At 35.5% G+C, this 10,607-nt stretch overlaps 1 protein-coding gene across 10 annotated transcripts; it reads left to right on the forward strand.

Annotated features, from left to right (window-relative positions):
• The first annotated feature begins 254 nt into the window (after positions 1–254).
• Positions 255–9,799, forward strand: LOC116019440. Of its 10 annotated transcripts, none has more exons than XM_031259630.1 (12): positions 256–795; positions 3,087–3,323; positions 3,640–5,456; positions 6,180–6,248; positions 6,350–6,478; positions 6,575–6,625; positions 6,856–6,996; positions 7,130–8,245; positions 8,392–8,497; positions 8,604–8,716; positions 9,202–9,381; positions 9,460–9,799. In XM_031259630.1, the coding sequence occupies exons 2-8, from the start codon at positions 3,155–3,157 to the stop codon at positions 8,102–8,104; spliced, it is 3,351 nt and encodes a 1,116-aa protein (XP_031115490.1). In that variant the 5' UTR covers positions 256–795; positions 3,087–3,154; the 3' UTR covers positions 8,105–8,245; positions 8,392–8,497; positions 8,604–8,716; positions 9,202–9,381; positions 9,460–9,799. The 10 variants fall into 10 exon arrangements, with proteins under 10 accessions (XP_031115492.1, XP_031115488.1, XP_031115490.1 ...); XM_031259626.1 differs by having other exon boundaries at positions 8,604–8,623; XM_031259627.1 differs by having other exon boundaries at positions 8,392–8,421; positions 8,544–8,623.
• Positions 9,800–10,607: the final 808 nt, after the last annotated feature.

Genomic DNA, 10,607 nt, shown 5'->3' on the forward strand with positions numbered 1-10,607 from the left:
AAAAAAGAATTCTAAAAAAATATCACTCCAACCTTATGTTAATTTTTTATCTGAAAAAATTATGTAAAAAATTTATATTAGAGATGGCTTTATGGCTGGCTTGGCTGCAGTAGTTGAATAGAAACGGTGAAGGACACATGTAGTTTTTGCTCTGGGAGTTGAAGATGAAGTAATAATAGTGTCAAGTGAAAGTCAAAGGTCAATTTTTGGCTTTTATATTTAAAAGAAAAATTACACAATCACCCATTAACGCCTTCTCTTTTAGTTAAACAAACGGCGGCGCTTTCGGGCATGCTCCACCTTATAAGTTATATATAAGCATCGCTCCATCCCGCGCTCTCTCTTCCGTCTTCCCTCACCGGAATTCTTATGCGCCGACCGCCGTGCAACGCCAACGGAGCTCCTTCTTTTCGCTTCAACCCTAGGTTAATCAGTCGCCTCCTCTTTTTTTTCTCTATGTATATATAGAAACAGATACTTTTGTATTTCTCTTTCAACTGAATAAGCACATAGGGATTCTCTGTTTCAGTTGCTCACTACACTAAATATGAATTTTTAGGCACTTTAGATTTCGCATTTTATCAAAATTGCCCCATTAAATCATTTTTAAGGCATTTAGACTAAACTGTCGCAAAAACCTATTTATTGGGGCATTTGATTGCAACTCTCAAAGTGGAATCCAAAATCATAGGAAACTAAGTTGCTGAAGGCCTTCATCTTCTCCGTGCTATCTCAAAGTGGAATCCAAACCTCATGCTCCTCCGTTCCAACAACACCTCCACGGCTCCACCTCTGGTAATGTACACAAATTTAAAAATTTTGTAATCTTGTAGTTCTTGTTGGGTTTAACTAAAATTGATGTGTTTGATAGAGGAATATATGAATTGGTTTTGAATTTTTTGATGAGAACTTGAAGGAATTGGCAAGTTGTGATTCATAAGATGGGTGGAGGTGGAGTCACAGTTGCTAGAGCTAGTGAAGGTGTTGAGTGGAGAGAGAATTTGTTGTCCATAAGTAGCAGCATAGTTTTAGAACTTTCTTAGGGCTCACCTCTTTAATTCATGTTCAGTTTATTTTGTTGTCTGAGTAAATTACAGTAGTTAGACCATAACAGACTAATGTTGTCCTGTTTGTGCTTGCAAGTTTATATGCTTAAGTGCTCATGAAAAGTACCAAATTTATTTATCTATCTTCTTAAATGGATTTATGAGCTTATTAGGAAATTGATTGTGTGATATTCATGAATGAATTAGATGATGGGTTTGTTTTTGGGATGGGGAAATGGAGTTGAAGTATGACAACCAAAGAGTTGAAGGTTCTCAGTGAACATCTCCTGTTTGTATATTATGAGTAAATTTTCTTTCTTTCTTTCTTTTTTTTTTTTAAATAAATAAAATTGGACTAGTGCCTTTGTCAATATAATGCACATTTTAATTTTGTCCTTCTTGATTTTTCATTGTTTGTATAACTCATAGTCTCATACTTACATCATCTGTTTATACTTATTTCTTTGTTGAACCATAAAGGTTTAACATGCTCTGCTTTATACTTACAATTTGATTGCATAGAGTCAATTAATATAAGAGCTACAACTTAGTCTTTGTCTTAGTATTGAAAGATTTCAATTGGTAATTCTTGCTAACAATTTAATTTTATGAGTTTGTAATTATTGGTAATTCTTTCTTTATAAACATCATATACATTGTTTTTATGTTCCAATTAATTACATTCTGTCAATCGTTGAGGCCACTTTTTTGCATATTAAATGGTTCAGACAATTTTTTACTAATGTCGATAAAGAGGCTACATGACATTTTTGGAGATGAAACACAAATTTGACAGCAAAAACTGAGGTTGTTCTTTATTCAGGGAACTTTACACAGGCACAAGAGCTCATAACTTTTTTTATTTTTTTACTTTTTAATTTTATAAATTTTTTATATAGTTTAAGGTTTTGTTTCAGTAAACAGAGTTTTGTTTTTCAAAGGTCTTGGAGGTAGATGTAATTTTGATGGCTAGCACTTGTGAACTATTGCTCATATATTATTGAATGTGTATATTGCTTTTGTATATAACAATTTGTTTATTATCAAATTTTATTGAAATTTCTGCTGAATCGTACATCTGTACCAAATGAAACATCTATTAAAATTAGAAGCATCATTGAGACACTTTAAAATGCCACAAAACATCTAACATTGGACTACATTTTTAGAGGCATTTCAAAATGCCTCATTACATCTTCAAAGTGATGTCTAATTTTTAATACCTCTCCAGGAACTTTAAAATGCCCCATTAGCCCTAATGCCCTTCAGGCACCTTAAAATGCCCCTTTACCCCTAATGCTGCATCAATAGAGGAGGAATTTTCTATAAATGCCTCATTAGGCCTACTATTAGGTAGGGATGCCAATCTTAGCCCGAAATCGATGGGCTGAATCGATAAGCCCGAAAATTTATAAGATTAGGGCCAAGAAATTTTAGCCCGATAAGCTCGAAACTGATAAGCTCGATGGCCCAAATGGGCTAGCCCAAAATTTAGTGGGCTAGCCTGATAGCCCGAGCCGCTTAAGGCTATTCTTTGTTTCACAAGTGATGTGGAACAAAATACATAAGGAATTTATATTTAAGCTCATCATTAGTAATTTTTTTTAAATTTCTAAATAAAATTTTAATAAATGTATTACAAAATGAAATATTTTTTATGAAAAATAAAAAACTTATTATAATTATTATATTATAGTGTAAATATATTAATTATTTTTAGTTGAAATTTAGAAATAAAGGTTTATATTGATCGAATGATGTATAAGTTTATATTTATTAGTATAAATGTGCTAGTTTATTAAAATTGAAAGTTTAAAATGTCAAAAGTTTTAGTTGAACTCGCCCGACAAGCTCGGCAGCCCAAGATTAGGGCCAAGAATTTTAAACCCGGCCCAAAAAAAGTCGATTAGCCCAAAACTGAACGGGTTGGCCCAATTGGCATCCCTACTATTAGGGAAGATTTAAATGCCTCTAAAGCTCAATTTTGTTGTAGTCGGTATGTGGCCAATTTTACTGACTATTAGTTCTTTGGTGCTGCAGTTTCTTGGAAGTTACTTCTGAAAACCTCAAAGAGGGAGAGGGAGGGAGCACTCAGGGTTTCAGCAGGAATGGAAAATTGCTCTGAGTTGGACAGGACAAAACCTTCTCAAAATGCTTTCCATTTCCCTCCGCCTCATCGTCGCCGAACTTTGATGAGTGAGACTTACCACACGCTGATTCACATCCTATCCCATTGCCCCACCAGCTCTGGACCGCAACCTTCTCACCAAAAACAAGGTAATTTAAAATTTTGGACTTGCACAGTTGCGCATATTGGCATGGCCGATTTTTTTTTTTCTTTTGTATTGCTTTGCAAACTTTGGGCTTTCTTTTGATTTATATTTGCTTTGCATTTGTATTTTTGTATTGCACTCATTACTGTAAATTTTACTTTGCAGAAGATTAAACTACTAAAGTCTTATGTAATGGATTCCATCAAGCATATATTATATTTATTATTTGGATCCTTTTTTTTTTTTTTTGTTATTTTTTTAATTTGTTTTTTCTTGAAATTGTGGCAATGCATACTGATTATGGGTTTCTGGTTTTCAAGAAGAAACTGGTTGTTCAGAATCAGGAAAAGAGATCACTGCTCACGGTGCATTAGTTGATCAACACATGGAGGCCGAAATTAAGTTAGTGAATGACATTGATCATGAGAAAAACAAAACTCATGCCATATTGCATGAAATGGGTGATATCAGTGAGGGGCAAATAAAAGATTGTATTGATTTGTTGGATCACAATGATGATGCAATGGAAGTTAATGGGGAAGTCCCTCAAAAGAATGGTGCTAACAACGGTATCTCAAGCTCATTGGTGGACAACAGTCAAGCTAGTACTCTGGTTTTGCAGTCATATAATGAGCAAGAAGATAAGTCTAACACCCCCGAATTGCAATTGGGGGAATCTGATCTTGTGAAACTCCAAAATATGGATAAAGAAATCTCTGTTCATGAAACTTGTGCCACTATGGAGTCATGTTTTATGGATGAGGATAATGCACTGACTCAACTTGTTCAGAGTGGTGAAGAGAAAATCCATATTGCAGAGAAGAAAGTTTTGGAAGACATGGAGCATGGATTGCAACTGAATGAGATGGAACTACAAAATCTGGTAGACAACAATCAAGCTAGTACTCTTGATCACACTGATGATGCAATGGATGTTAACGGGGAAGTCCATCAAAAGAATGGTACTAACAATGGGTCAGGCTCTTTGGTGGATAACAATCAAGCTAGTACTCTTGTTTTGCAGTTGTGTGATGAGCAAGAAGATAAGTCTAACACCCCAGAATTGCAAGTGGGGGAATCTGATATCGTGAGACTGCAACATATGGATAAAGAAATATCTATTCATGAAGCTTGTGCCACAATAGAATCTTGTTTTATGGATGAGGAGAATGAACTGTCTCAAGTTGTTCAGGGTGGTCAAGAGGAAGGCCATGCTGCGGAGAATAAACTTTTGGAAGACATGGAGCACGAATTGCAACTTAGAGAGATGGAACTGCAAAATTTGGTGGACAACAATCAAGCTAGTATTCTTGATCCCAATGATGATGCAATGGAAGTTAATTGGGAAGTCCCTCAAAAGAATGGTGCTAACGGTATCTCAACCCCTTTGGTGGACAACAACCAAGCTGGTACTCTTGTTTTGCAGTTGTATGAGCAAGAAGACAAGTCTAATGACCCAGAATCATGTTTTAAGGATAAAAAAGTCTCTATTCATGAAGCTTGTGCCACTATAGAATCATGTTTTATGGATGAGGATAATGAACTGATTCTACTTGTTCAGAGCAGTGAAGAGAAAAGCCATGTTGCAGAGAAGAATTTGTTGAAAGGCATGGAGCATGGATTGCAACTTAAAGAGATGGAATTACAAAATTTGATCTCTGCCTCTGGAGCAGCTAATTCATCAGTTCCTGAAACTGTAGTTGAAGAGATTGAAGAAGGGGAAATTTCTGGGGATGCTGGGGTTAGTGATGAATCAGATGGCAACATGTTTGAAGACACAGTGTCACTAGAGCAAGGGCATACTCATGTGAGTATAACAGCTGAAAAAGAGTTCATTCTTGATGTTCTGGACACCAAACTTCAGGAAAAGCATGTACTGACTTCATTTTCTAATGATTCAGCAGATGGCTGCAGCAATATTTCTAAGGAGCTTCTTGGAAAAAAATCTGAGGTGGAGGAGAGTGACTTTGAAATGGTTGTTTGTCAGAAAGATGTTGAGAAGAAGAAGATTGATGGGTTTGATAATGTTATAGATAGTGAAATAGTTAATGGACAAGTAGATGGTGTTGGGAAGGTAGACAGTTCTGCAGCTTGTTTGGCATTGAAGACAGGTTCTGTTACTGATGCTGAGTTAGAGGTATGGATAACTCATTTCCTCCTTGGATTTCATTGCATTTTTAACATTGGTTTAATGTTTTCTTGGCCCTCTCTTTTTAACCTTATTTAAGTACTATGTGAAAATAAAGGGATTCATTTTATTCTATGTAAAGAACTGTACAAATATCTCCTATTTATACGTGAATAGACTATTAACCTAATGGGCCCATTCCTAAAAGGACTTAGGGTTTCAACATACTATTTGTGGTATAGTTCAAGCTCATGCATAACTGGGTTGCAATTTCTTTTGATGCAAGCGCAGGGTTTTCTTTGTAATATGCATCTTACTAAACCAAAAGCCTCTGTTTGCTGCTTGTGTAAAATTGGAGATTGTTGGTTGTACAGTAATCAGAAATCTTTTTTCTGCTCTACTCCCGGAATCAGTATAGTTCTCATACTTCTATAGCCTTGTCCCACAATGAACATAATCATCATATGGCCCTTAAAAAAAAATAAAATTTGGGGTCACAAGGATTAACTATATACGTGGCTCTAATTAGTTGCTTTCTCAGATGAGGTGAAATTGCGTTCAATATAGTTCATGCTATTAAATTTTCACTTTCCTTTACAATGCTCTATTAAGTTTGATTTCTTACCCTATAAGGTTTCAGGGTTTAATATAATTAAGAGATTTTTATGTATTCCTTTCTAGTTGATTTTTGCCAATCTCACCTGAATCTTTATGTTATCTTTCTCATTACAGGTTGCAAATGAAGGCAAAAGGAAAAAGAAGAGAGGCCCTATAACCAAGGAAAATAGAGCAAAGAAAAAGGTATTTGTTTCTTTCTTCAACTAAAGTTCCTTTTTATGCATTTATTATTCTCATGATTTTTCACCCTGCTTTTCCTACAATATATTTAATATATTTCACAGTGCAAAGAGAGGATTAAGCGAGCTCAAAAGAACATAAAGCTAGGAGTGAAAAGACTAAAGCTGCCACCAATTGTGAAACCAAAAACAGTGTCATATTGCCGCCATTATCAGAAAGGAAGGTGCCACGAGGTGATTTGACGTCCTACAATATTGTTATTGGTATTGGTCTCTAAGGAAATCTTGTAAATTTTGCATGCTTGTATTCACATACTGTTTCTTGTACAGGGTGAAAAGTGCAAATTCTCTCATGATATAATTCCATTAACCAAATCCAAGGTATACAGTGGTTGCTCTTATGCCTGCCTCATTACTGCAATGATTTAGGGCTTAGACCTCTATCTTCTTCGATTTTTATATTTTATATTTAATTTTTTTTTCAGATTCATTTGCAATTTGATATGCACCTTAAGCATCATCTTAAACCATGTTAAATATACTTTGTATAGTGTTCATGTATTTAAAGATTATATGTATATGTATATGACATGATGATTCTGATGTTTCAGCCATGCTGCCATTTTGCACGCCATTCTTGCATGAAAGGTGATGATTGCCCATTTGATCATCAGCTCTCCAAATATCCATGCAATAATTTTGTATCCAACGGTTTTTGCAGCAGAGGTGTAGACTGTTTGTTCTCACACAAGGTATGAATCCTCTACACTCAAGCTTTTCAAGTTTTTAGCTCTCTGTATTATTCAATACTATGTTTGTTTGGAATATGACCTTTCTCTTTTTCAACTTCGACTGCTTTACCATATGTTACTGGCATTATTTCAGGTGCCAGCTAAGACAGAGTCTTCGACACCTCCTATCATCTCCAAGGCTGAGTTGAGTTCACCTTTACTTCCAAGTAGTTTAAGCCCAAAGATGCAAGTGAATGCTCATGGTAGCTCTCAGCTTTTTCCTGGGAAGAACACAGGGCATACTGTAGGTGACACTGTCCAAAAGCTTGCTGTGCGTGCACCAAAAGGTGTAAGCTTTCTCACTCATGGGAAGTTGCCAGTTGGTGATACTAATCATAAAGAATTTGGTTCATCATTGAAGGAAGGTGATTCTGGCAAATTTAATCAAGAGGAAATCCATTCTAAGTCAGACAATACTCAAATGCCAAACAACGTTATCAAGGGACCAACTTCAAGGATACCACATGGGATAAACTTCCTTTCCCTTGGTAGAGCTCCTTTGATTGATTCCAGTTCTAAGACAATACCAAGCTTTCTTAACAGAGGTTATAGAATTGAAAAATTGCAGTTAGATGAATTTAGTAAAGGTAAGGATACTGCCTCATCTCCAAGGATTGGTGATAGTTGTACAAATGAGATGACAACCAGAACTCCCCCTAAATCTATGCCTCGGGGCATAAGCTTACTCGCATTTGGCAAAGTGTCATTGGATGTTACTAGTTCAACAGAGCAAGCTGTAATCTGTAATAAAGAGTACAAGACTGCTTCACCTGTGGTTCAAGGGATACAAGGTTCACTAAGTAGACTTGGTGGCTCGAGGGAAATGCACTTTAAGTTTGAATCTTCTTCATTTCCATCATATCAGCTCTTGGGTCAATCTGCAGTTGAGCACAGTGAAGGAATTGCCAACTCATCAAAGACAACATTCTTGCCAAATATACCAAGCTCAGCACAAAAGGCTCTCCAATCAACATTAGCATTCGCAGCTAAGTTCGAGTCTGGAATCAAGTTAGATCAATCAATTGGTGGTGCCTCTGTTGCGAGTTCCAACATCAAAGAGCATCGCTGAGGGTTCAAAAGATTACTCTTAGGATGCCCTCAACAGTTTTGATGTTTGTACATGCATTAGTCATCCTTGCTCTCATTTACAGTACTCATTCCATGTCACAATATTGCACCATGGAGAGGAATGGGAAGAGATTAACAAAAGGTTATTTTGCCTTCTTCATGTGATTGACAAGCAGAAAATTTTCCAATATGCCATTTGCTCTCCTTTTCGTGAATTATTTATTTTTATTTCTTTCCATCAATGAGACTCCTTTTTTCCTAATTAGTTATTTTGACACAAATTTTCAGTTGAATATGAGTTAGCCAGAACGAAATCCTGTATGTGCTTTTCAGTTATATAGTACACACTTCTCAGAGACAATCGCTAGCACAAGCATTCCTTTATATACTGCAGGTTAGATAAACATGTTACTTTGTTTTTCTTTTCCTGCATGATTCAGATTAAGAAAAAGAAAGAGAATGCCTGAGCAATGGCTAACCACCCAGTCTATATATCACAGGAGCGACGCCTTTACTAAATGTAAGTGTTCTTTTAATCTTTTCTTTGACGTGGGCTACAAGTTTGATAATATACTCCAAGTTATTTGTGGATTCTTAGCTCAAAACTACAAAGGTACAGAGAATTACACAATTCATAATCATGCCAAACGTGTATAAGCTCAGTATTTATCTCACAATATCAAAAACATCAAATAAGCTTTACATAACAACTACCTTCAAAGTGAATTCTCTTAAGGATGGGAATAAGGTAACACTACTGCTAGAATTGCTGCTTTCACTACCAATATTTGTTCGATGCTAGAACTTGGGCTGTAGTATTTCAGAATTCACTTCATTGACAAATGATTTGACTTGTGATATGTGTAACATCTCTTTGTATTCATTGGTTACTGTGAATTGGTCAACCCACCACAACTAACTGGACTAGTCACCACATTTTATAGTGTTGAATCAATTCAGAAACTGGTTAAGAAGATAGGGTAAACACTGACTCATATAAGGCATTTAATTTGCAGTTTTATTTCCCTAGTTTGGGCTATCTGATTGGGAAGTGTTGTAAGTTGTGTATGACTGGAACTGTTTTTGGTGATGGTTTAGCAATTCAGAAAATTCAATCCAGACCAATGGGAATTTGCAAATGAAGGGTTTCAGAGAAAGGGAAGAAATTGCTGAAGACTTTCAAGAGGAGAAAGCAGCAGCAACAGGGAGTGGCAGTGAATTGGCTATTTTTTTGGTGGAGCAAGCTCGTCTTTCTGAATCAGTCGCATAAGTCATCAGGTACTGCATGCGTTATATGTTGAATTATAATTACTGTTAATAGTTGTGCTAATTTATTTCTCTTGATCTTTTTGTTAGGAGGCAAATTTGTGAAGCTCCTTAGGGCTGCTAGAAATAATCATCTACTGAAACCCAATCATTTTGGTCAGTCAGCTTTGTTTTTTGTTGTTGCTGTCTTCTTAGCTAGCTTGGATGCTGCCATGACCATGGACATAGTTGCAGGCTGGGAACAGGAAATAGTTTGTTTGATTGATAGTGCTTTAGTGTTCACAGAAGGATACATATAGATACAATCTAATTCTTAAAGTTGGGGTTTCTTTCTTGCATTGTCAAAACTCAAAACTGAAGATGGAGAAAGTTGTTCTGTTGTTCTATAAACGAAATACAAAAACAGATGATTGTCCCAGCTTGACCTCAACATCTCCTTCAATACAATATTTATAAGGAATTGATGACAAATATATTCGGGACAATTGCACTTTTCGTCCCTAAGTTATAGGATAATTGTAGAATTTGTCTCTAAATTCTTGTCATATTCACTTTTTGTCCCTAAGTTATCATTGGTGTTGCACTTTTCGTCCCTGAGTTATATTAATTGCAAATTTCGTCCCTAAGTTATTATTACGTTGCACTTTTCGTCCCTAATGTAAGTGTGCAAACTTTAATAAATTTTCGATTAAAAAAATCTGTAATCGAACTTTTTTGGTTCAACACCAATTATTTTAATGAAGTTTACTGAAGTATTTCGATTAACTATTTTTTAATAAAAAATTTACCGAAGTTTGCACACTTATGTTAGGGACGAAAAGTGCAACGTAATAACAATTTAGGGACGAAATTTGCAATTAATATAACTCAGGGACGAAAAGTGCAACACCAATGATAACTTAGAGACGAAATGTGAGTATAACAAGAACTAAGGGACGAATTCTACAATTTCCCTATAACTTGGGGACGAAAAGTGCAATTTTCCCAATATATTATGCAATTAATAAACTCAAAAACAACAAATAATTCTACTAACCTTAACAGGACGTTTGGTTCACTGAATGAACTTTGAGGTAATAGGAATGTTATTCCATAAGGAATGGAATAGGTAAGGAATAGAATAAGAATTGTATTTTATTGTTTGGTTCGCGGAAGGAATAGACTTTATGAATTATATTATAGTGTTTGGTTGGTTTAAGGAATAGAAATGAAATATATTTTAAAAGACATAAATACCC

Source organism: Ipomoea triloba, chromosome 5 (genome assembly GCF_003576645.1).
Source record: "Ipomoea triloba cultivar NCNSP0323 chromosome 5, ASM357664v1".
In the NCBI taxonomy this organism is placed as follows: Eukaryota; Viridiplantae; Streptophyta; class Magnoliopsida; order Solanales; family Convolvulaceae; genus Ipomoea; species Ipomoea triloba.